The sequence below is a fragment of the Pan troglodytes genome, chromosome 3, assembly GCF_028858775.2.
Source record: "Pan troglodytes isolate AG18354 chromosome 3, NHGRI_mPanTro3-v2.0_pri, whole genome shotgun sequence".
NCBI classification, from domain to species: Eukaryota; Metazoa; Chordata; class Mammalia; order Primates; family Hominidae; genus Pan; species Pan troglodytes.
Genome location: NC_072401.2, coordinates 8,718,491 through 8,744,585, shown reverse-complemented (window position 1 = coordinate 8,744,585; position 26,095 = coordinate 8,718,491). Strand labels below are relative to the sequence as shown.

Genomic DNA, 26,095 nt, shown 5'->3' with positions numbered 1-26,095 from the left:
CACATACACATGTGTAGAAATACCCACTGAGATTCATCACACTGAAAAGTGGGGCCCAGGAGATCAGGCATTGGAGGACAAAGCCTGTGCCCACCATGAACTTTATGGGGAATTGATCGTGGTTTGGATTTGTGTGTAATTTGAGTGCAGTGAAGAAGCCCTCATTCTGTAAAATTTATTGCCTTGTTTACCTGGCTGCCTACGCGTAGTGGATTCATAAACCGTTCGCATGGCCCTTGGTTTCTACGATGGGCCCCATGGAGACAACATGCTCCCTGCCCTCTGCCCTTTGTGGCTGTCCCTCTGCGAAGAGCCTGCCTTGTCCATTTCCGCCACCGCAGTCTGACTCCTCGGGTCCTTGCCATCCTCTTGACCTCTCTGGTACCTGCATTGTGGCCGCTGCCTGGGAGCTTCTGGTGTGGTGCAGTGAGACGGGCCACAGATGGATGCACTGGGGCTGTCAGTGCTGTGGAGGGGCGCAGGGTGCAGTGAGACGGGCCACAGATGGATGCCCTGGGGCTGTCGGTGCTGTGGAGGGGCACAGGGGTGCAGTGAGACGGGCCACAGATGGATGCCCTGGGGCTGTCAGTGCTGTGGAGGGGCGCAGGGGTGGAGGGAGATGGGCCACAGATGGATGCCCTGGGGCTGTCAGTGCTGTGGAGGGGCGCAGGGTTGCAGTGAGACGGGCCACAGATGGATGCCCTGGGGCTGTCAGTGCTGTGGAGGGGCGCAGGGGTGCAGTGAGACAGGCCACAGATGGATGCCCTGGGGCTGTCAGTGCTGTGGAGGGGCGCGAGTTGGAGGGAGATGGGCCACAGATGGATGCCCTGGGGCTGTCAGTGCTTTGGAGGGGCGCGGGTTGGAGGGAGATGGGCCACAGATGGATGCCCTGGGGCTGTCAGTGCTATGGAGGGGCACGGGTTGGAGGGAGATGGGCCACAGATGGATGCCCTGGGGCTGTCAGTGCTATGGAGGGGCACAGGGGTGGAGGGAGATGGGCCACAGATGGATGCCCTGGGGCTGTCAGTGCTGTGGAGGGGCACAGGGGTAGAGGGAGATGGGCCACAGATGGATGCCCTGGGGCTGTCAGTGCTGTGGAGGGGCGCAGGGCAGGGAGGGAGGATGGGGAGGGTCCCCACCCACCCTGTTCTGTTCCCTGGCCCTGCCTCCCTGCCACCACGTGACTCTCCTTGGCCTCCGCTTGTCCCTGAGGCCTAGGTCTCCCTGCCAGTCTTTCCTCACCCGCCTTCCACCCTTCCCCATTGGCAGTGGTCAGGGAGGACTGTTGTGTGGCAGGAAGTGAAGCTCTGCACCTGCAGATGTGCTCAACGGTCATCCATCCATCATTCTTTCATCCATCCATTCATTCTTCCATCTATCCATTCATTCTTCCATCCATCCATTCATCCTTCCATCCATCCATTCATTCTCTCACCCATCCATTCATTCTTTCATCCATCCATTCATTCTTCCATCCATTCATTCATTCTCTCATCCATCCATTCATTCTTCCATCCATCCATTCATTCTTCCATCCATCCATTCATTCTTCCATCCATCCATTCATTCTTCCATCCATCCATTCATTCTTCCATCCATCCATTCATTCTTCCATCCATCCATTCATTACACAGCCTGGGCTGTGTGGACTGTGCCTGGGGTACTGCATGGAAGAGCCCAGGAATGAACTCAAGCAGACCCGCAGCCCAGCAGGGATAAGAGGTGGTCCTCGCACAGGGTGCCCCCGCTGTGGGGCCTTGGGAGTGGGGCCAAGGCTCCTGCTCAGAGTGGGGCTAGGAGAAAGTAGGGCATGAGGCTCTTTTCAGAATTTTCTTTTAAGCCATAAGATATCTTTATCTGAACCCAGGTCTTTCTGGCCCCATGGCTGCTTCTCCTCCTGCTGTCCTCTTTGCCTGTGGCCTGCAGTGCCAGGAGGCGGGGCCCTTTCTGACAGGCAGATGGACAACGGCACCCAGGTAGCCTTGGGGTGGGGCATCAGAGGACCACCTCCCATTTCCACCTCCTTCTTTTTGGCATTTGATCCCTAAGCAGAGGTCGGAGTGTGGCATCAGATCCGTAGAGTTGGGGTGCCCAGGATCCAGGCTGGGCTGCTGGCTGAGCATTTATTTGGACAGCAGGCATTGCTGGGTACCTGTTGTGTGTGAGGCACAGCTTTCCAAGACTGGGCTGGAAGTGGCGAGCACAGCAGACAGGTCTCTGCTGTCCTGAAGTTGTGGGCTGTGGGGGAGACACAGACACCAACAGAAAGAAGTGAGATGTGCTGGGCACCATGGAGGCCCTCCAGAGAGCAAAGCTGGCATGCCGGGGCGCAAGAAGGCAGCCAGACAGTCGAGACAGTGGGAAAGATCTGTGTGGAGCAGTGCAGGCCCCGAGGAGCCGGCTTGGGCCGGTGTTGCAGTGCACACCTGCACTGCGGAGAATGAGTGACAGGTGGAGGTATCAGAACTGCCGCGTGCTGAAGAATGAATGGGGAGGGCCTGGCTGAGACTGGGAGCCCTCCTTACCCTGGCAGGCGAAGAGCTGGTGGTCCCCTGAGAGAAAAGAACAGAAGGCATGGCTGGCAGCCACCCCACCTCCTACTTCTCCTCAGTGAAACTTCAGGATCTATAGGATGATTGTTCACTACTCTCAGTTTACAAAATCCCACTGGTTAGACAGGAGGAAGCCCTCCCCGGCACGTTATTTTGTAGCCTCCCACCCTGCAAGGGCTGGAACCAGAACCAAAACTTAGCCACGACAGCCCCTAGCAGTGACTGGCAAGCTCCGCGTGGAGGATCAGTGTCTCCCGAGGCGGCCCAGGGCAGCTCTGTGGGCCACCTGTGGGCTGTCTGCCTGAAGGCGCTCATCTTTGTCCGCTTGCGGATCCCGGCCACATTACGCAGCACTGCTGGTCCGCATCCTCCCTCCCAGCCTTACTCGAAGGGTTCCCAGCAGACGCCCCTGGGGCAGGCCCAGCCCCAGCGGCCCAGCTCCTGCCTGTTCCCACGTGCTCTTCGCTTCTGACCCATGCAGCATCCTCAGTGTTCCTTGGGGATCTGTCCACACCCCTTCTAGCCAAACACCGAACGCTGTGATGCCACAGCCCATCTGCTAGTTCACGCATGCGTTCATTCCTTCCTTTCTTCTGATGTTCTGAGCGGCTGCCTTGTGCTCGGGGCATTTGGGATATAACTGTCAATCACGGAGCTGTGGATGGGAGAGACAGCAAGGGGGCAGCAGTGTGTTGTGAATTAGAGGTCCTAAAGGACTGAGTGGACTGCACGGCATTCCCACAGCCCTGCCCACAGGGCACAGACAGCCCCGCCCACAGTGCACAGACAGCTCCGCCCACAGTGTATCCACAGTGTTTCTACCTAAGGGGCGTGGTCAGGGACTGAAGACTATATGATAATGAAAACTCCCTGGAAGCGTTTGCCAGCCTGCGGAGTATTTTGCATCTGAAGGTTCTTTAAGTCATAAGGCCCAGGAATAGGCTGTGTTTAAAAAATAGGCCTGCCTGTGCCATACAAGAACTAAAATGTGCGATTAGTTTCAACTCTTGCCTCAGAGATTTTGAACGTAGAAAATGGAATCTGTCTAAAAGGAAAACACCAATTCTGCATATGCTTTAGTTGCTAATTATAACTAACCTAATTTTTCCCTTGTGCAGGAATTCATCATACATTCCCCTGATTTCGAAGCTGCCAAGTTTTGGGTTGGCAACATGGGCAAGACAGCCACTCACGCGGTGGTGTTTGCTAAGCTGTGCGTGCCGGGGGACCAGTGCCATGGGCTGCATCCGTTTATCGTGCAGGTAGGACGCTGGGGTGGCCCTCAGTGGGGGCAGTGTTTACCCCCAGGAAGCACTGGTAATGTCTGGAGTCATTTTTGTCATAACAAGGGTGGGGCATGCTTCTGGCATCTGGTGAGTGGACCAGGGACACTGCCCAGGACCCCAGTGCATCCCATAGCCCCGCCCACAGTGCAAACAGCCCCGCCCACAGTGCATTCCACAGCCCTGCCCACAATGCAGATAGCCCCGCCCACAGTGCATCCCACAACCCTGCCCACAGTGCACAGACAGCCCCGCCCACAGTGCACAGACAGCTCCGCCCACAGTGTATTCCTACAGCCCCACCCACAGTGTATCCTACAGCCCCACCAGCAGCGCACAGATAGCTCTGCCCACAGTGCAGACAGTCCTGCCCACAGTGCACAGACAGCTCCACCCACAGTACAGATAGCCCTGCCCACGGTGCACAGACAGGCCTGCCCAAAGTGTATCCCACAGCCCCGCCCACGGTGTATCCTACAGCCCTACCCGCAGCACACAGACAGCTCTGCCTACAGTGCAGACAGTCCTGCCCACAGTGCACAGACAGCCCTGCCCACAGTGCACAGACAGCCCCACCCACAGTACAGATAGCCCTGCCCACAGTGCACAGACAGGCCCGCCCAAAGTGTATCCCACAGCCCTGCCCACAGTGTATCCTACAGGCCCACCCGCAGTGCACAGACAGCTCCACCCACAGTGCAGACAGTCCTGGCACAGTGCAGACAGCCCCGCCTATGGTATATCCCACGGCCCCTCCCAGGGTGCATAGGCAGCCCCACCCACAGTGTATCCCGCAGCCCCTCCCACGGTGCAGACAGCCCTGCCCACAGTGCACAGACAGCCCCACCCTTGCCTTAGAAAGAACCATCCAGCCCAGTGTCCCCCAGTGACACAGCTGAGAGGGCCTGGCCAAGGCTCCTGGCCACAGGAGCTGCAGGCCTCTGAGACCATCTGGTTGATTTGATGCACAAAGTTTTTCAATTTCGATGGAGTCCAGTTTTACGTTTTTTTCTTTTGTTGCTCATGTTCTTATTTTTCAGTTGACCTGACGTTTGAGCTATTGCAGACCAGAGAGATTTTTTTCATTGTAAGGTTACAGGACAAAACCAAAGTGTTTTTCCTACTGTCATGCAGCCATCACAACGCTTCTGACATTAGATGTGTGTGGGTTTCTCCCCACCAGCAGGCAGCTCTGCAGCAGAGAGCAGCTGGGCGTCCTCTGATTTAACTCCATACTGATGCTGTTCACCTGGGGTGAGCCTCAGACCCCGCCCCCCGCCGCAGTGAGGGCTCAGTCCCACAAGAAGCTCCCCAACCCTTTGGATGCCGATGGCAAGTCCAGGTTGTGGCCTGTGCCTCTGATCAATCCCCTAATTGTACCTTGGTCTTCATCCTGAAGCTATTTAGGGGTCTGCAACCATCTCATGAGCACACAAAAGACTGTCACCACTGCAGAGAGTCCAGGGTTTTAGGAGTCGTGTGCTGGGAAGCAGGTACAAGGCCAAATATGTATTTATCACAGCATCGTAGTTACCTGAGGCCAGTGTGCCTTGTTTCTGTGATTATAGATTTCTACCTGGAGTGGACTTCTTGCGGGAGTTGCCTGGACTAGAATTCAGCAGCTTTCGGCGTGTCTGATTTTGGGGACATAGAGCCGCAGTGTTTTAGACTTGTTTATGTTGTGCTAAAAACACTCCGCAGGATTGTGTCGCCCCTCTCGCCACTGCACCAAGTGCTCAGGGCACCTGAGTCCACCTCCCAGAGCCACGGCCTCCTGCCTGATAAGGAGGGACGGAAACAGTGGTCTTGGGGTTATTTGGACAGGATTGTGATCTGCGCCCCAGACCTGAGCTGGTGGGCGGAGGGGCAGGCATCTTTTGCAGGTTTCTTTCTTTTTTTCTTTTTTTTTTTTTTTTTTTGTGAGACAGTGTCTGAATCTTTACTGGGCCTTGCTGAAAGATTTTAGAAAAGGAGAGGATGTTTACATTTGGGTTTTAGCCCTTTTTTAGTGTTTCTTTATTTTAAAGTTCAGTGAAGTTAGATGGTGAATTGACATACATAAACAGAAGCCAGCTAGCAGGTCATGCACATAGCTAAATTCCCCGTAGCACCACCTCCATGTGTCTCTAAAGCAGCTTTTCCACTTTGGCACTGTTGACAGTTTGGGCTGGGTAGTGCTCACTGGGGCGCCCTGTATGCCCAGGGCTGGGCTGAGCACTTCTGGCGTCTGGCCATTCTGTGCCATAGCTTCCTGCAGTTAACACAACCAGAATCTCTCCAGACACCACCCGTGTCCCCTGGTGGGGAAGGGGAAGGTGGCGCGTCCCATGGTTGGGAATCCCTGCTGTAACAGTGCCCAAGGATGAAGCTCCACGTCCTTCTGTCGAGTTCCCACAGTGCGCAGCCATTAGCTGGCTGGACCTGTATCTTGGGGAGCGGTGATTGACCAGAATATTCATAGCCGTTTCTCCCACTACACCTATTTGCACAGCCATTTTGTCACTTTACTAAAATCTAGCAGAGAGTCCTGTGTCTAAAACGTGAATATGAAATTCCCGACGTCCACCCGGCAGCACCGGCCCCCGTGTTAGTCTCTCATGGCTGCCACAGCAAAGCACCACAAAGCAGGGCGCTCGAAACAGCATAACGTACTCTCCCAACTCTGGAGGCCGGGGTCTGAAATTGAGGAATCTTTAGGGTGGCATTCCCTTTAAAGGCTCTAGGGGAGGATCCTTCCTATCTCTTTCAGCTCCTGGTGGCCCCAGGCCTGTGGCCCCATGTGGGCGGCAAGCCACCCAGGTGCCGAGGCAAGAGACTGAGGACACGAGCTGTTCCAGTGTAATAAAATATAAAATAAGAATAGTTATACCAGATATAGATCTTAGATATGATTATATATGAATATCAATAATCATTAGTTTGTAGCAATTACTCTTTATCCCAATATTATAATAATCCTCGCTCTATAATCATAACCTAGGAAAAACCAGGCCATACAGAGATAGGAGCTGAGGGGACATAGTGAGGAGTGACCAGAAGGCAAGAGTACGAGCCTTCTGTTATGCCCAGACAGGGCCACCAGAGGGCTCCTTGGTCTAGCAGTGATGCCAGCGTCTGGGAAGACGCCCGTTGCCAAGCAGACCGTGGTCTAGCAGTAGCATAAGTGTCAAGGAAAAACACCTGCTACTTAGCAGACTGGGAAAGGGAGTCTTCCTTTCCCTGGGGGAGTTTAGAGAAGACTCTACTCCTCCACCTCTTGTAGAGGGCCTGACATTTGTCAGGCTTGCCCGCAGTTATCCGGAGGACTAACCGTCTCCCTGTGATGCCGTGCTTCAGTGGTCACCCTCCTAGTCCGCCTTCATGTTCCATCCTGTACACCTGGCTCTGCCTTCTAGATAGCAGTAGCAAATTAGTGAAAGTACTAAAAGTCTCTAATAAGCAGAAATAATGGCGTAAGCTGTCTTTCTCTCTGTCTCCTCTCTCTCTCTCTCTGTGCCTCAGCTGCCAGGCAGGGAAGGGCCCCCTGTCCAGTGGACATGTGACCCATGTGGTCTTACCTATCCTTGGAGATGGCTCACTCTCCTTATCCTGCCTTTGTCTTGTATCCAATAAGTATCAGTGCAGCCTGGCCTTTGGGGCCACTACCGGTCTCCGTGTCTTGGTGGTAGTGGTCCCCCGGACCCAGCCGTCTTTTCTTTTATCTCTTTGTCTTGTGTCTTTATTTCTATGCTCTCTTGTCTCCACACACGGGGAGAAACCCACTGACCCTGTGGGGCTGATCCCTACAGCCCCAGCGCTGTACTCTGTGCCTCCGTCTCCACATGGCCCCCTCTTCCCCACACCCACTCCTCTTCTGACTCTCACAGGACACTTGCTGTGGGATTTAGGGCCCACCTGGGTGATTTGGGATGACCTTATCTTGATGCTCTTAAATTCATTATATCTGCAGGACCCTATTTCCAAATAAGCTTCCATTCCCAGGTCCTGGGGTTAGGACTTGGATGTATCATTTCTGGAGGATGGTTTAACCCACAGCCGCCCAGCGTTGAGTCCATGGCCCACCCTGTGGGTTTCTGAACACATTTGTTTTGATTTTTGTGTGATTGTAACAGTTGCTGTTTGCTGCTTTCTGTGGCTTTGTATAGATCCGGGACCCGAAGACCCTTCTTCCCATGCCTGGAGTGATGGTCGGCGACATAGGAAAAAAACTCGGGCAGAACGGTCTGGATAATGGGTGAGTGACGGAGGCTGCTGAGCCCTGAGCTTCCTGCCAAGGCCCAGGCTGCGTTGTCGCTCATGTCTGAGATCTCACTGGCCCCATGGATGCCATGCCCTGCCCTCTTAGACTCAAATGCGGTGGGGACCTACGCCTAGCCCCTGTGCATGCACTGGCCACGTCCTGCTTGAACTCCACTTTGGGAGGCCAACTTGATCAGAGACCTCAGCAAACCAGCTTCACCTTGGCAGGCGGCTCCACACTCTCAGATCAGACCCAGGCCTCTGTGTACAGCTGGTGGGGCCCCTGCCTGGGGGGCTGCCTCCTCTGTGTGAGGTCCTCCTCAGCATCCTGAGCCTCCCCCGGCTCAGCCTCTGCACACATCCATGCTGATCTCAAGGGACCCATATCTGCAGTTTCTGCCTCCGGAGTGGGCTTGCTCCTTTCCGGGTAATCCCAGTGTCACAGCACTTAGAAAGAGAATTCCGCTGGCTTATTTGTTTAATCAGCCCACATATATCTATTTAGCAGCACACATGTGACACCGGGTTGGTGTGGCCAAGGCCTGGCTGAAGGGTTGGATGGGGTGTGCAGAGGGGAGGGGCGTAGAAAGATTAATGAATGCTTGATGGCCACATGGAGGCCTGGGTGGCCGGGGAGAAGTGGCTAGTGATTTTGGAATGTGCAGCGTTTCAGGTGGAGGAAGCAGTGGGAAGTGTCAGGCCCAGGCCTGTGCTGGGATGCAGGCGGGGTAGGGAGGCCAGGCCACAAGGGCCTTGAGGGTCTTTGAGGGATTGGATTTTGGAGCTCCAGGTCGTTAGCAGCATGACTTTTGGAGTGAGACAGATGTGCAGCCGGCCCTTTGTGTCACCTTGACCAGCTTTCTTGGCATTTCCTCATCTGTAAAGTAGGTGACAAGAGAGGTCCCTGTGCCAGGGCCCTGCCAGGCCCTGCCTGAGCAGGCCGGGTTTGAACTTCCTGGCCACTGGCCCAGTTGGTGCCTCCCTCACTGCGAATGCTGGACTCCACACGCTGTCTCCCCGAGAGCCTGATCCAGCAGGGTGTAGACCCCTCTGTGCCCACGAGATGATTTATAACTTGCGGGTAGTGGGACAAGGTATGACCATGCCTGAGCCTGATGGCCTGAAAGATGTCTCAGGAGTGTTTCTAGATATGCATGTTTCATATAGTGTTTCATAGCGAGGCTGGTGGAGAGGAGAGGAGGCTGCCTTACAGGAGTTGGAAATAACTGGTTATCGTGACCAGGTTGTCTCCAGAGGGAGAAGATGGGCCAGTGGGCATCTGAGCGCTCAGCGATGGAGAAACCTCCTTCTACCTGTCTCTTCTGAGAAGTCAGGGTGATGGGCAGGGAGTGTCTTAAATCTCTGCTTGGCCCTTTAAAACAGGCAGGGCCCCAGACTGTACTAAAGAGGAAAATCTTGATTGATTTTTATACAGTGTCAACTTGAGAAGAAAGTAAAAGGACATTGTTAAAAAGCAAATTCTTGTGATTTCAGGCAAAAAAAAAAAAAAAGCAAAACAAGACACATATGCACAGCCCTCCTAACTCCACCTGTCCTGCAGAGTTCTGGGTTCTCACTGGCTTATACTAAAATAATACAAGGAACCTGCTAGTTAATGTTGGAGTTGGCAGGGAGGAGAGCGCCACCCTGACCTGCGGCTGTCAGTTCTCTTGAATGACTACTTTCGCAGGGTGCCTGGGAGGCGCTTGGCATGGACGGTGCCCGTGTAGCGGGTATGGAGGGTCGCTGTTCAGGCCCTTCGCCCTCAGGGCAGCGGGAAGCCCCAGCCATCTGGAGGATGTAATGCGGCTTGGTCTGTTTGAGAAGAATGGCTCTGGCCTCAGGGTGAGAAGCTCTGAAGCGCTGTGCAGGAAATGGGGTGTAGGAAGCATTGTTGTTCTGGAGAATCTGCATCCTTTTATTAGACCCGGCTGATCCCTTTCAGGGCTCTGCAGCCACAGGCACTGTTACCCATCTACTGAAGTGTCCTATGTGTGCACGTAAGGCCCGACAGGCATCTCCACCCGGGCATATGGCGGTGGTGAATTGTCACATCCAGTGGGTGGCCTCGGGTGTGAGCAAGGCTCTTCTTCACTGCTCATTCAGTTTCATGAATGAGAGGCTTTGACATTATTTTGGGACATTGCAGAGAAACCCTGCACTTGGTTCCCCCCTAATAAACGTATTTCTAGAGATTGAATCCACACCTCTTACTGGGATAATATTCGAAGGAGCATTAGATCAAACCATTAATGATTAATACATCACACTGATATGGTAAAGCCTCTTGTAAGACTCAGAAATACGGTCTCCTATAGGATCGCCACGAACACCATAACGACAGCCCTTTGACGCTGCTTCAGAGCTGCTCCACCAAGCCAGGTCCCTGTGCCCCCAGAGCCTTTCCACCGTGTCTCTCTGCAGGGTGACAGGGATGCAGTGGGATTCGTCCATCTTTGATCCCTGAGCCTTTGAAGGCCTAGGTTGGGCTGGGATGGGTGATGCAGGCGGCCTGCTCTCCGCCCCTTTCCAGATATGCACATTTCCCATCCAGGGCTGGAGGGTCTGGGCAGGGCACCCAGCAGGGGGCGCAGTGATACCAGTGTTCCCTCCGGGTTTCCCAGCCAGTTTCTGCTTGGATGTCTGTCTTTTCCAAGATCAGCATTATAATTTAGTGATTTTTGTTACCAATGTTGAAATCATTTATCTTGAAAAAAGTGGTTACAATTTGTAGGTTAGATTTTGTCACTTTACAAGAACCCCTGAGTATGTGGGATGACTGCCTACAAATCCAAGGTAAACGTAAATTGTGTGGATTAATTTTAGCCAAATAGCTCTAAAAGCAAAATAATAAAGATCTTTTCAAGTGATAGTTTCAGCCAGACTCTTAAGGTGGGCTGCACCTTAAGGGTCTTTCTTTGTGCGTTTGCCCTGAGCTGAGGCGGTGGCTGGGAGGATGCCTGCCGAACTCAACGGCCTGCTCTGGCAGGCTTGGCTGGGCTGGGCTTGGGGAGCCCTTCCAGGCCCCAAAGGAGGAAGGAAGCTGCTGTAATAAGAAGCAGGATGTCCAGGGCGCGGGGTGTGTGCTGAGGTCTGGGCGCTTCTGGGATTGGAGTGAGGGTTTCTGTGCCACACTCAGGCCTCCCGTGCCACGTGCATGTCCAGTGACACACACACACACCTCCTGTGCTGTGCACACACACACCTGTGACACACGCACACGTCTCCCGCTGGAGACACTGGATCTGGCTTGCATTTGAGTTGGCCACATGTGACCACCACTGTAATAGCTTTTGTGGAACAGAAGGGATCCCCTGAGAATTTGTGGAAGTTTGCTTTCCTTTGAAACTCACGGGAATGTTTTTGCAAGTATAAATATATTCTGTGTGGTGAGAATGGGGGAAGAATTTCCACTCCTTAAAAAGGGCGCTGACTGTGACCGGATCATACTGGAAAAGGCATCCCTTGGCTTTCAAGTAACAGGCTGGAGCACGCTGGGGCCATTGGCACCGAGGCAAGGTTTTTCTCACGAGGTGGGGTGTTCTGAGTGTGCGGCTGTGGCATGGGGGAAGCTGCCACCAAACTGGGCAGCTGGGCCTAGGGCTTTGGAGGAGCTGGCCCCCCCGCTGCCTTTCACTTCCTGCAGGTGGGCAGGGGCCTGGCAAAGCAGCTGAGAGCTCTTCCCTCACCAGGTCACCCAGGTTTCCCTAAGGAGCTCCAGCCCCGTCCCCACTCGGCCCCAGGGCCTTGCTCCTCCTGGGAGTATGGAAACTGTCGCTGTGTCTTTCCCTCAGGCTGTCCTGGGAGTCAGGATCATGGCCTGGCCCTTGTGCCTCAGAGGATGTCGTCTGCCCCACCTGACTTGTTCATACCATGCCACTTACGTGCCCGTCCCTTAAGTCTGGCAGGCCCCATGCACGGTGGCCCCCTCATGGAGGGGGGTGAGCCCCGGGAGACTGCTGAGAGGCAGCTAGCTCACCCAGGAACCAGGAACGGTGATGGTTGAGGGATCCCACCCTGGGGTCCGCCTCATACCCTTCCCAGGGTGGGGCATAGAATTCCCAGGTGGGCCGAGGGCTGCCTGGTGTCAACAGTGACTGCATGGAGGGCATGAGGCCAGGAGAGAACCTGGCGGACGGGGCACCACAGGCAGGCAGGACCACCTCATGGCAAGGCGGTGATGCTGTTAGAGGGGCAGATGGGGCACCACAGGCAGGTGGGACCACCTCATGGCAAGGTGGCGATGCAATTAGAGGGGCAGACGGAGGTCAGCTTGGGGGGATCCTCCACATTGGCCTCCGCCATTCCGAAGGCCTTTGGGAAACGGCCCAGCTCCCACAGGGAGGACGGGCTGAAGAGGCAGAGTTAGGAAAGAGCCAATATGGTTGCTGCAGGAAATCAGCCCAGGAGAGCTGAGTAGGGATGGAGGTGCTGGGTCCTAGGCGGGGATGGAGGGGAGAAAGTGAATCGGGCCAGCACAGCAGAGCTGGCAGCCCAGGACCGGGTGACGATGGGGGTGTGGGGTCATCCAGAGCAGGACTCAAGGAAGAGCCCATGCAGGAAACGGGTGCCTCTGGTTCCCTTCCAGCATGTGAGATTATTCTTTATAGATGAGTCTTCTGTGGTTTAGTAAAAGACTATTCTGTAGGCAGGGGTCCCCAACCCCGTGGTACTAGTCTGTGGCCTGTTAGGAACTAGGCCACCCAGCAGGAGGTGAGCATCGGGTGAGCCAGCAAAGCTTCCTCTGTGTTTATAGCCACTCCCCATTGCTCACATGACTGCCTGAGCTCCCCCTCCTGTCAGATCGGTGGCGGCATTACATTCTTATAGGAGCATGAATCCTACTGTGAACTGCGCATGTGAGGGATCTAGGGCGAGCGCTCCTTATGAGAATCTAATGCCTGATGATCTGTCTCTGCCTCCCATCACCCCCAGATGGGACCATCTAGTTGCAGGAAAACAAGCTCAGGCTCCCACTGATTCTGCATTATGGTGAATTGTATAATCATTTCATTATGTGTTACCATGTAATAATAATAGAAATAAAGTGCACAATAAATATAATGTGCTTGAATCATCCTGAAACCACTCCCACCTCCCCCTCATTCGTGGAAAAACTGTCTTCCATAAAACCGGTCCCTGGTGCCAAAAAGGTTGCAGACTGCTGCCCTAAGGCATTGCAAGTGATCTTAGGAATCAGACAAGTTGCTATAGGAACTATTGATATTTTGAAGTTTGTTTTGGGGGGTTTTTGCACAGTTTATGTAATATTCTTAACCTAGCATAGCCTTATTCCCTAGACTGTTGTGTAATAGGTTTTCCTGACCAGACAACCATAACAGGTATCTTTGGTTATTAATACATCATGATCCATAACAATGTGTGTGTAATCCTATGCTCAGCTGTTCAAAAGAAGTGAATTTCCTTGCCGAGGGAGCACCAATGCCATCACACCAGTTATTTTGTTTGACTGAAGAGTTTTAAACCTCATTTTGCCGATATTATTACACTGTGGGTTCTGGTTTAAGATTGAAATATGAGAATCAGAGATTCCAATCTTTGGAAACACAGTTCCCGTCTTTTCTTTTGAATATCTGGAGTTCTGTACTTGGAGTACAACTTACCATATACACAATGCTTTTATTATTATTATTATTATTATTATTATTATTATTATTATTGAGATGGAGTCTTGCTCTGTCACCAAGGCTGGAGTGCAGTGGCGTGATCTTGGCTCACTGCAACTTCCGCCGCCCGGGTTCAAACAATTCTCCTGTCTCAGCCTCCTGAGTAGCTGGGACTACAGGCACATGCCACCACTCCTGGCTAATTTTTTTTTGTATTTTTAGTAGAGACGGGGTTTCACCATATTGGTCAGGCTGGTTTTGAACTCCTGACCTGAGGTGATCCACCCACCTCGGCCCCCCAAAGTGCTGGGATTACAGGCATAAGCCACCACACCCAGCCTATTTTTTAACCTACATTTTTTTCTTTTTTAGAAACAGGGTCTCACTGTGTTGCCCAGGCTGGTCTCGAACTCCTGGGCTCAAGCAATCCTCTTGCCTCAGTCTTCCAAAGAGTTGGGATTCTGGGCGTGAGCCACTGTTCCTGACTAGACTACTTTTTTGAATAGAAAGTTGGTTGAATGTTCCTGTCTACTTGCTCTCTGCCATTTTCTTTGTCCTCGGGGATTGCATCACCTTTTAGGCTGCCCTTGGAGAAGAGAAGAGCCTCAGGGCAGGACCCCTGTTTAACAGAAGCCCTGCTGCTTCCCCACAGTTTCGCCATGTTCCACAAGGTCAGAGTTCCTCGCCAGAGCCTTCTGAACCGGATGGGAGACGTCACCCCCGAGGGCACCTATGTCAGCCCCTTTAAGGTACAGGCATGGGGGGCCGTTCGTGTGCCGTGCTTCCCAGGTGCCTTCCTCTGCAGGGCCTGGCTCCATGCTCCTCCCTGCACCTGGAAAGGAGACCCCTCCACGTGGGCCAGGTGTCTGGGGCATACTTCTCCTGGCTTGGGTTCTGGTGCTCCCGCTAGAAGGGGACTCTTGGGGCAGCCACAGCACCAGGTGCTGGTGTCCAGGGGGTGAGTCCGGGCCTTACAATGCCCACTCCCCGTCGGGGGCTGCGATTAGAGGACTGCCCGCTTCCAGTGATGCTTCCCTGAGGATTTGAAGGAGACGGGTCTCCTGGCGAACTGTCCACAAAGGGGGACGACAAACAGAGTTCCCCGGTGTCCAGAACTCACGCCTGGCTTAAGTTCATGGAGAGCAGAAGAGAGACCGTGGTCCTGGGGAGTGATGGCCCAGGTCATAGCTGATGACCCTCAGGAATCATGAGCTCACAGCAGGTGGGCCACCCCGAGCATGCACCCTTGGAATAACAGTCCCCAGCAGCATGCAGCATCTGACATCAGGAAGCACGGATGGAAAAGGAGCATGATGGGGATGCCCAGAGACACACAGGGTGCGCAGAGTGGGAACAGCAACGCGAGACCAGGAGCTGCTCACAAACGGAGATGTTAATCCAACATCAATTAAAAATAAATGATTGGAAGAACAGGCACAGCATTTGGGATAACTATCTCAGGAGGATGAATTAGGGATTGGAAGCTTGTCCTCTAGAAGGCAGAAGGAGAGGATTAAAGAAAATGAAGGCTGGGTGCAGTGGGTCACGCTCGTAACCCTAGCACTGTGGGAGGCCAAGGTGGGCAGATCGCTTGAGCCCAGGAGTTCCAGACCAGCCTGGGCAATATGGCAAAACCCCGTCTCTACTAAAAATGCAAAAATTAGCCGGGCATGGTAGCGCGTGCCTGTGGTCCGCTACTTGGTGGGAGGTGGGAGGATCACTAGAGCCCAGGAGGTCAGGCTGCAGTGAGCTATGATTGCATCACTGCACTCCAGCGTGGGCAACAGAGCGAGACCCTGTCTCAAAAGAGAAAGAAAGAAATGAAGTTTAGAGAAATAAAGGAGAGAAATGTCTCTAAATGAGAGGGGAAGAAGGCTTTTGGTTGAAGGGACTCTTGGAGGACCAAAGAGGAAAAGTAAGGAAGCACCTATGCACGTACCCAGGCACACGGTAGAGAAATTGAGGAATTTCTAAGAGAAAATTCTAGAATCTTCCAGATCTGACTCCAGTGGAATAAAAAACACTTGAACTTCAGATTTCTCAAACATGACAGTGAATGCATGAAGACAGTGGAATCATATTTTATACCCTTAAAGGAAAATCACTTTAAATATATATTTATATATATTTTTTGAGGTGGAGTGTTGCTCTGTCACCCAGGCTGCAGTGCAACAGCACGATCTCAGCTCACTGCAACCTCTCCTCTGCCTCCCGGGTTCAAGTGATTCTCCTGCGTCAGCCTCCTGAGTAGCTGGGACTACAGGCACCCGCCGCCACACCTCGCTAATTTGCGTATTTTTAGTAGAGACGGGGTGTCACCATGTTGGCCAGGCTGGTCTTGAACTCCTGACCTCAGGTGATCTGCCCACCTCAGCCTCCCAAAGCGTTGAGATTACAGGCATGAGCCGCCACACCCGGCTTAAATATGTTTTTAAACACAACGAGACTGTGATTCCTATGTGAGAGTGTGATTAATACGCTCAGACACACAATTACCATGCTGCCTTGGAAGAAGGACCTAGATGGTCAGAGGAGTGGCCCGATGGGGCAGCAAGGGGCAGGGCAAGAAGGACGGTCAGATCACGTGGCAAGGGCTGTAGATTAGATGTGCCCACCGCAGCCTGGACAGGCCTTAGCAACAGCCTCTGCTGACGCCGGTGATGCGTGCGAGGAGATAGTGGACGGAAGATTCCAGCTAGACGCACGTAAAGGAACTGCCTGTTCACAGGCACACAAGGAACAAGAGGTGTCCGTGAAACCCCCTGGAATGGCTGCCTGTAATGGACTCCGCCCCTGCCCTCTGGCAGTACAAGCCACATCTGATTCTTGCCAAGGTTAAAGGTGGGCCTTGGAATCTCCAGGCAGACGGTTTGCAAGTCCCCAAAGCGGGAGCACCCTTACCGAGCGCTGTCATACCATTCCCTCTGCTAGGACTGTACCTTCTCCAGGCAGCTGGGTGTCCCCTCCCCGGCACCCCCATTCCATCCACGGTTCATCAGTGACATCTCTACCCGCCTGCCGCACCGTCCTGTGTCTTGGGCGCCCTGGGGATGGGGCCTGGGCAGGTGGGCACAGGTCTACTTTGGATGAACAAACGAGGGCACCTTCGCCTCTGAGCCACTCTGCCCAAGGTGGCCGCGCAGCCGGGCTTGAGCTTATCATCTGCGTCCCTCCCGTAGGACGTCAGGCAGCGCTTTGGAGTGTCCCTGGGGAGCCTGTCCTCGGGCCGGGTCTCCATCGTGAGCCTGGCCATCCTTAACCTAAAGCTGGCCGTGGCCATCGCTCTTCGCTTCTCAGCCACTCGGCGTCAGTTTGGACCCACAGAGGAGGAGGAAATACCAGTGCTTGAGTATCCAATGCAGGTACGGGGTTTTCAAGCATCCTTTCACTGTCTCTCTATTTTATATGCAAATTCACTTCTTTTACATAGTTGCCGTTTGGTTACTGGGAGTTGATCAAAGCTCTTAAGGCAATTAACAGGATGATTAGTTAGCGGGAGTGCGGCATCTCAGGCCGCAAGGCTTCCAGCAAATGGTTTTTAATTTAAAAAGAGTAGATACAAAGTAGCCAAAAAAGGAAGATGGAAAGAAGCAAGTCTTTTTTTTTTTTTTTTTTTTTCCAGACGGAGCCTTGCTCTGTCACCAAGGCTGGAGTGCAGTGGGCATGATCTTGGCTCACTGCAACCTCCGCCTCCCAGGTTGAAGTGATTCTCGTGTCTCAGCCTCCCGAGTAGCTGGGATTATGGGCATGCACCACCATGCCCGGCTAATTTTTGTATTGTTAGTAGAGACAGGGTTCTGCTGTATTGGCCAGGCCGGTCTCGAACTCCTGACCTCCAGTGATCCACCTGCCTCGGCCTCCCAAAGTGCTGGGATTATGGGCATGAGTCACTGTGCCCGGCCAGAAAGAAGCAAGGATGGGGCGGCTCTGGGAGGTGGGTGTGTGCACGGCTGCACGTTCAGGTGAGGCCGCCACAGCTTGGCAGGCAGTGGCCTTGCATGCCCTGTGCACACTCTTTGACACTTTCATCCCATCCCTAAGAAATGATTCCTGGCAGGTGATCTGGAAGAAGCAGCAGCTGAGCGTGCAGCCCTGTTCACTGTGATGGCATTTAGAACAGTGGCGTGGGCACAGAGCGTTGGCCCTACACGTCCTCAGAGATGGGGCAGCTGTTGACATGCACAGATGCAGCCCAGGCAGCAGCGTGGAAAAGCACGGACATTGTTACATGGAAGGGGGATGAACTGTCACAGCGAACATGCCCTGTGCTCTGGGTTTGGTCTTCACAGCTAAGAGGGTTGGGCTTAGTCCCACTTTACAGGTGAGAGAACTGAGGATCAAATAGGAAATCCAGTTAAAGTGCACAGGCTAACTCAGGCCCAGGTCCCAGGCCAAGCTATGCATGAATAAAGGTAGATTTGGGTGAAACTTCCAGGAAATTGTAACAGAATTGCAGTTGTTTCTTTCCACATCCTTTGACCAGGGCTATGAGCCTGTTTAGTAAGTGTTGCCATTCATGCCTGTGTGGCACCCATCCCCTCCCGTGTGTGGTCACAGCACTCTGGGTGCCAAGGGCAGCTCGGCGGTCAAGAGAGCGCACTGGGGCCACCATGCTTGGCCTTACCACCAAGGTCCACCCCCAGCTGGCTGTGTGCCCCCAGGCAAGGTCCTTAGCCTTTCTGTGCTCTTGTTTTATCATTTGTAAATTAGAACTGATGATAAAACTTCTTCCTAGGATCAGTGTGAGGATTAACAAAGTTAGGGCATGGAGGCAGCTGGCGCCATGTCTGCTCAGCACTCTTGACACGTTAGACCATGGTGGTGATGGCGGTTTCCTCAGGATCCTCTCAGGCTTGTCCTGCCATGTACCCAGCCACCCACCCACCCATCCATGCATCCACCCACCTGTCCACGCATCCCCCCTCCTGTCCACGCATCCACCCGCCCATCCATCTACCCATCTACGGATTCATCCATCCACCCACCCACACATCCACCTACCCACCACCCACCATCCATGCATCCATCCACCCACCCACCCACCCCCCCATCCAACAATAGGTGGACCCTATCCTGTTTCAGACAAAGTGAAAAAGACATGCACTCAGCCTTTCGAGGGGCTGCCAGCTCTGTGTGGGCCTCAGCTTTCCCATCTGTCCCAGGGTGACGGCCTCATCCTCACAGGCTCATGAGGCACATGCTGTCAACCAGTCAGTCCGTGTGCCGGGGAGTTGGCCCCTAGCAGTGCTGCCTTCTTAATTCACAGATAGACTGGCACTTTGTTCTGTAGTGACTTTGATGGGACAGCTGTGAATAGCCGCCGTTTAGCGAATTGCGTTTGAGCTTGTCCGTCAAGGGCTATGGGTGAAAGCCAAACTGGCTGAGTTGAGAGCGTGTCAGGGTGAAGGCTTTCTGATGTGCCGGGAAGACATGTGGAGACCTTCAGCACTAGTGGGTGCGTGGCCCTGACGGCCTCTCCCTGCACTGGCTTTCATGGTCCCTGGGATGGGCTGCCCTTCATGGGAACCATGATGTGTTCACGCAGGTGTCTTGTCTGTTCTAGCAATGGCGCTTACTTCCATATCTGGCAGCTGTCTACGCCTTAGACCACTTCTCCAAGTCGCTCTTCCTGGACCTGGTGGAGCTCCAGCGAGGACTTGCATCAGGAGACCGCAGCGCCAGACAGGTGAGGTGGTGTCTCCTTCCTCAGCAGCATCGTTTAAATCTCACACGGTTGGAGCAGCATAGATTCAGCCTTCATTTCAAAGCAAAATCAGTCCTTTGATTTGCGAGGACAGAGCATTCCTCCAGTTGTTCCCACCCACTCGGAGCTCTCGGCCTCTGCTGCGATTGAACGGGCTGGGCACGCGTCCACACTCCTGCCTCTCAAGGATGTGCTGACACAACTCCCGGTTCCAGTCTGTGAGTTCAGCTGTTGGTCTCCTTTTGAGAACATGATGGTTTTGCAAAATCCACATTACCCGCCCCTCAGTGGATTTCATGGTTCTGAGCCTTTTGTAAACAGCTGCACAAAGGTCTGAATCCCACCGACTGGATTTGAGTTGACAGTCAGAGGATTTGTGCCAGAAACGAGCGTGCAAATCCCGAGATCAGCCTCGGCATAAAGAGACATCGGGAACAGATTTCTTTGTAGATGATTATGAACTGATTTTCCGTTGTCCCTCCTGCTGCCTCCTGAGCAAGAGTGAAATGTGAATCAAAAGAAATAACCGTGTTTGAAAGCAGAGGAGAAACGCCACAGATTGCTGTTATGTACAACATCAGAAAAAGCCTGTATCTAATTAGCATATCTTGAAATATTATCGGTGTCCACATTCACGGCAGATGATGGCGAAGGGATGACCTGCAGGATTGATGGCAGAGCAAACCCCAGGCCTGGAGGCCTGAGGAGGGAGCGCTTCTGACCACTGAAGGGGTTAAGCCTGTGTTTTCCCGGGAGCGTGAGTCAGTGGAGCTTTTGCCAGCTGACACTCGCATTGTTCTCCTGTGAATAATGTTGTAAAGGGTGACCGGGCTGATTCTTTCTGAAACTCAGTGGTTTAACCCAGGCAGAGGAGGGCCTCAGCTCAGCCCCTTATGTGAAGTTGAAAACACTCATAAAATGGGTCACTGGACTTAGCATGCGTGTGTGTGTGTGTGTGTGTGTGTGTGTGTGTGTCTTCCTCTTAATTGTTTTTCCTTTTTAATGTCTTTCTTTTTTAAAAGTAAAAATTCTTCTTTTACCCTGAATCAGTCTCTTAGGTTTTTGTTTGTTTGTTTGTTTGTTTGTTTGTTTGTTTTTGAGACGGAGTCTCGCTCTGTTGCCCAGGCTGGAGTGCAGTGGTGCGATCTTGGCTCACTGCAATTTCTGCCTCCTGGGTTCAAGCAATTCTCTTGCCTCAGCCTCCCAGAGTAGCTGGGACTACAGGTGCCCGCCACCACACCTGGCTAATTTTTTGTATTTTTCAGTAGAGACAGGGTGTCACCATGTTGCCCAGGCTGTTCTCAGACTCCTGAGCTAAACTGATCTGCCCGCCTCGGCCTCTCAAAGTGCTGGCATTACAGGCGTGAGCCACTGTGCCTGGCCCAGCCTCTTAAGTTTTCATCATTAGATATCAAGCAGAAGCAAAGGAGTCTTCTTTTTTTTTTTTTTTTTTTTTCCTTAAAAAAAAGCCTGCAGCACCTGGTATTCCCAGGCGGTCTCCCATCCAAGTACTAACCAGGCCCGACCCTGCTTAACTTCACGAGATCAGGCTCATTCAGGGTAGTGTGGCCATGGACAGCAAAGGAGTCTCAATAAAACATGTTAGGCCTGAGGGAGGCACGGTGAGCCCCCACACAGAGCAGACCATCAGTTACCGAGGCGCTTGCAGCCTTCTGGGAATGGACTGGTCCCGGCCCTTCCCTGTCCTGGGAGCGAGCACTGTCTGCGGTGCTGGGTCTGGTTCCCTGGCCTTTCTTCATGGTTTCGCTGCAAACAATTGCAACCTTCCATGGTGTGTCATTCACTTTGACGTTTGTGAACTTTATATAAAGTGGGCCATGATGCACATTCTTCTGCAGTTTGCTTCTGGGACCCGTGTTAGGGCCCTGAGAGCTATTTGCTGTGTAGAGCTGTGTTTTCATTGTTGTGAAATGGTATGAGCGTACCACAGTGTACCCATACTTGGATAAAGACCCTTTTTCATTTCTAATTACAATTAGGTTTCCTCTTCTGTCATTTTCGGGATGTCTTGTATTAGACTAGAGGTGATATGGTGGTTTGATGTTATTGCTGACTTATGACTTTTTGGTGTCAAAAGTCTCTTTTCACCTGTTCTTGTTGGATTCCCTCACCCAAAGGCAGAGCTTGGACGTGAGATCCACGCCCTGGCATCGGCCAGCAAGCCCCTGGCCTCGTGGACCACCCAGCAAGGAATTCAGGAATGCCGGGAGGCGTGTGGAGGACACGGCTATCTGGCCAGTAGGTTTTGGAGAAGCACATGGTGGTTTCCTGTCCTTAGCCCTGCTGTTTGACTCTAGACCAGGGGTCGGCAGACTGCGGCCTGAGGACCAAATCCAGCCTGCCACCTGTTTTTGCAAATAAAGTTTTATTGGAACACAGCCAGCCACCCCCGTTCATTTGCACATTTCCTGCAGCTGTTTTCGCACTGCAAGGGCAGAGATGAGTAATCGCAGCTGTGACAGAGACCATGTGGCTTACAGAGCTGAAAATATTTACTCTCTGGTCCATTGCAGAACAAGTTTGCCAACCCCTGCCCTAGATAGATCCCACTGCTTTCAGATGCCTGATGCTTCTTGGCCAAAATATAGGCAGAGAGCAGCTGATCTGCTCATTTGAATTTTAACTATTTGGTTAACAGCTTGGTAGTAAACTAGCACCATGTTTTGTTTGAATAGAAAATTCTTACACTTAGATAAAGAGTTAGTTATATTGGCATTGATGATGACTGAGGCAGCTGTTATGTGGTTAAGAGCGGAGGCCACCAGCTTGCCTGGGATTGAGTCCTGGCTCCATCTAACAGCCTGGTAACTGTGGGCAGGTTGCTTAACCTCACTGTGCTCAGTTTTCTTATTTTTAAAGTGGGGGTGATAATAGTGTACCCACAACATAGGTTCTTGCCAGAATTAAGTGAATTACCACGTATGAAGTGTAAGCATGGTATCTGGCATGTAGTGCGTGCCCAATGACTTTTTTATTTGCTAATGCTGTTATTATTAGAATTATCATCAGCATTATTTACAGCTTACCTGCAAAACTTCCCGTGTGCTAATCTTAAATAATTAACTGGCAAAAACTGGTTGCTCAAAGAAGGCCATGTACACACTCAAAACAGCCACAGCATCAGCAAAACTCTCTTGCCCTCCAGGAGCACTTGGTCCTTGCCAAGTTTGTGAGAGTTTTTGTGATGCTCTGTCTAGAACTACACACACACTTTCAGCGATCATCCGCCCACCACTGCAGTTCTAACTCGCACCTGTTCCAGCATGGGCTGTTAGCAACGTGGCCCCTCACTCCCACCACAATCTGTCTTTGTCACTTACTGACATGTGGGTAGCCATGGCTGTACACAAGTTACTCATTTGCATGCTTTGTCCTCTGCGCAATGCCCTTAGTAGTTTTTGTCTTTGTAACTCATCGGGATTCTATAAATAGTTGAATAAGGAAATTGAATCTTGCAGTACTGCAGACAACAAAGACGATGGAATCAAGATTAATCATATACATATACATATACACATACATATACATATGCTGGGATTGAGACCAATACGACCGAGGCTCCATCTAGGTTTAGAAAATCAATTGCAAATGTTTCTGCTGAGGCCTCTCCCAGCTCTTGTTCAGTGGCCAACCTGTTATGTGGCAGGAAGCTCGTGGCATGATTTGACAGCAAGTCAGGAGAAAATCAGGTGTTCTAGGTGATCACAAGGCTAATCACAAGCCTGTTGGCAGTATGGCTGCAATAGGACTCCTTTCATGCTCTCAGGATCCATCAGTCACAGTACATGAGTGTGAGAAGTCAGCTCCACTCCCTTCCTGCTAGGCCCATCCCAGCCTCACATTCAGAGAACACTTTCCATCAGAGTAGGCAGGCTCAAGTGTGTGAGGGTCTGGAAAGCAAGCCTGACAACATATGTGAAGGCATCCAGCTAACTGATAGGAAAGACAAAAAAAAGTTAGCTTGAAATTTCCTGTGTTAAAAGAAGAGTTCATTCAGTTATGGACGGAAGAAGGGCAGCCCTGGGGGCATCAGCTCGCTGAGATGGGTCCCTCCTATCAGCGACCCCATGCCAGGGGAGGCTCTGCAGGGCTTGCTGACAGCAGTGAGGAGCTGGACCTGGGATATGAAGCACAGGTGGCAGTTCTTTGTGTCTGGTCAAGCTGAGTTCAGGGCTTTTTTTTTTTTTGGTCAGAGTCTTGCCCTGTCCCCGAGGCTGGAGTACAGTGGCATGACCATGGCTTACTTTCGCCTCAAATGCCTGGGCTCTTAAGCAATCCTCCCACCTCAGCCTCCTGGGTAGCTGGGACTAAAGGTGCGTGCCACTATGCCCAGCTAATTTTTTTTTTCATTTTTTATAGAGATAGGGTCTCACTGTGTTGCCCAAGCTGGTCTCAAACTCATGGCTTTTTGTTGTTGTTGTTGAGACAGGGTCTTGCTCTGTCACCCAGGCTGGAGTGCAGTTGCACAATCTCGGCTCACTGCAACCTCCGCCTCCCAGGCTCAAGCGATTCTCCTGCCTCAGCCTCCCGAGTAGCTGAGATTACAGGCACACACCACCACACCTGGCTATTTTTGTATTTTTAGTAGAGGTGGGTTTCACCATGTTGGCCAGGCTGGTCTTGAACACCTGGCTTCAAGTGATCCACCCGCCTCGGCCCCCCAAAGTGCTGCCATTACAGGTGTGAGCCACCGCACCCAGCCTCTTAGGGCTTTTTAAATTCTCACATAGTGACAGGCTGCTTCTCAAGTATACGTCTTAAATGATGGTACTATTGTGGCTTCGTTGCAGTGAACCGGTTGGGTGTCCTTAGAGATGACAACGATCCCAACTGCACATACGAAGGTGACAACAACATCCTGCTGCAGCAGACAAGCAACTATTTGCTGGGCCTCCTGGCACACCAGGTCCAGGGTGAGGCTCTGCTGCACACTGGTGGGGGCGCTGGAACCCAGCTGGGGCGGGGGTGGGTTCTCCTGGCCTCACTGATTCAGCTGTTCTGTGAGTGCATCCTAGGTTTGCAGAAGGAAAGAAATGTTATTAGATAGTGCCGACCAACTCCCCAAGGCATGGGCAAAGGCTGGGATGGGGAGGGTCCTTGAGACCCAGACCCTCGCCTGTGGGTCTGTGGCCATCGGGTCCTCTGGACACTCTCTGTGCTTTGGGGTGCCCCCAGCTTGGGGTTCCCAATGGTTTGGGTTCCTGTCTTCCACCAAAGTCACTGGAATGTGTGTCCTAGATGGAGCTTGCTTCCGCAGTCCGCTGAAGTCAGTGGACTTTCTGGACGCCTATCCCGGCATCCTTGACCAGAAGTTTGAGGTCTCCAGTGTTGCCGACTGCTTGGACTCTGCAGGTAAACACACAGGTGGAGGGCTCCCCTGGCCTCCTGATTTCCTGTCATTCCCACCAGGAAACGCACCGTGCCTCGGTGAGGGGACCCTTGGCAGTTCCAGCCGGGGCAGCAGTGGTGGTGGGAGGCCCCGCATGCAGCTTGTCCTGGGCTAGATCATGGACTATCTCTTTGTGCCTGACGCCGAGTTAGGCGCTGACTCCACAGATGAATTGAAGGATGCCCACTTGCCACCTTATACCTTGCCTCTTGCCTTCCCCTCCCATAGGATAAAGGGCGTGAGAGGCCACCTGGCCTGGTCTCTGTCCACTAAGCAGCCTCTGCCCGCTGCCCTGGTGCCTGGGCTGCTGCTGTCCCTGGGCCCTCCAAGCCACCTCACCTGTCAGTCTTCCCCACTCCCAGGCCCTGCCGACTCCCCAAACAGCAGATGCCCCTTCCCGCCCTGGCGCACCTCCCGCACCTCCTTCACTCGGCCCCTGTGGCACAGGCTTATCTCCTGTGGGTGCGGTGGTCGGGGTGGGGCCTCCTCCCAGGGCCCCGCACAGAGCTGGCCACGGACAGCCTCCTGCAGGTGTGTCATGGGAGCTGCTGCAGGCTCTGCCTCACCCACACGGGGTCTGTGGCTCAGAGAGGTGGGAGCGAGAGCTGGGAATGAGGCGCCTGGCCGTGCTGGCAGCATCGAAAGCAAAGCAGCTTCCCTGTAGACTGCGCTGGATCCTGACAGGGGATCCCTCTCCGGAGAGCAGCTGCTCTCGAGTTCCTGGGTTAATTCTGCACATGCTCGTTATGTGCTCACTCTGCAGTTCTGCGGCTGGCGGCCAGCATGATGGAGAACCTGTGCCTGCCCTCATGGGACTTTACAGTCTAGACCAGCAGACACAGAAACATCCCAAGGCCTCAGTCTTAGGGCAGCAGGAATTCTGCAAAGCAGTGATCCTGGCTGGTGAGGTGGAGTGTGGCTGGTGACCACCTTGCAGGGGCCTTGGCCTTTGAATTGAGGTCAGTGAAAGGCGGGGGCAGCCATGGGGACCCCCGATGGACGGGTGTGTCAGGAGGAGGAGGCAGCAGGGTCCAGCCCATGCCGAGCTCATCTCGATGTGAGCATGCATCTCGTTCCCCTGAGCGTGCATCTCGTTCCCCTGAGCGTGCATCTCGTTCCCCTGCTGTGAATGACGGGAGGTGAGCGCAAGAGGCCCGGTGGAAAGGGGTGTGCTGTTTGTTTTGATGATTCATATTTTTAAAAATGTTCCTCATGGGAAAAGGCCACTCTTGGCTGCTCTGTGGAAATGGAGGTGAGAGGCGGCTGGGACAGGCGAGGGG

At 53.0% G+C, this 26,095-nt stretch overlaps 1 protein-coding gene and 1 pseudogene across 12 annotated transcripts in view; one reads left to right on the top strand and one right to left on the bottom strand.

Annotated features, from left to right (window-relative positions):
• Window positions 1–26,095, top strand: part of ACOX3 (acyl-CoA oxidase 3, pristanoyl) — a 69,147-nt gene that overhangs the window by 21,987 nt on the left and 21,065 nt on the right. For 6 of the 12 annotated variants that reach the window (XR_008547428.2, XM_024356019.3, XM_024356020.3 and 3 more), the window contains exons 6-13: window positions 3,671–3,814; window positions 7,981–8,069; window positions 14,282–14,450; window positions 16,881–17,063; window positions 19,265–19,387; window positions 21,544–21,664; window positions 24,217–24,339; window positions 24,665–24,778. Coding sequence is in view for 11 of the 12 variants with exons in the window: in XM_024356019.3 (XP_024211787.1) it covers window positions 3,671–3,814; window positions 7,981–8,069; window positions 14,282–14,450; window positions 16,881–17,063; window positions 19,265–19,387; window positions 21,544–21,664; window positions 24,217–24,339; window positions 24,665–24,778 (1,066 nt within the window). In the remaining variant the exon portion in view is untranslated. The remainder of the gene's footprint in view (window positions 1–3,670; window positions 3,815–7,980; window positions 8,070–14,281; window positions 14,451–16,880; window positions 17,064–19,264; window positions 19,388–21,543; window positions 21,665–24,216; window positions 24,340–24,664; window positions 24,779–26,095) is intronic. The other 6 variants (XM_063809380.1, XM_024356021.3, XM_016951318.4 and 3 more) reach the window with 3 other exon arrangements.
• Window positions 20,873–20,982, bottom strand: LOC112209013 (5S ribosomal RNA; annotated as a pseudogene).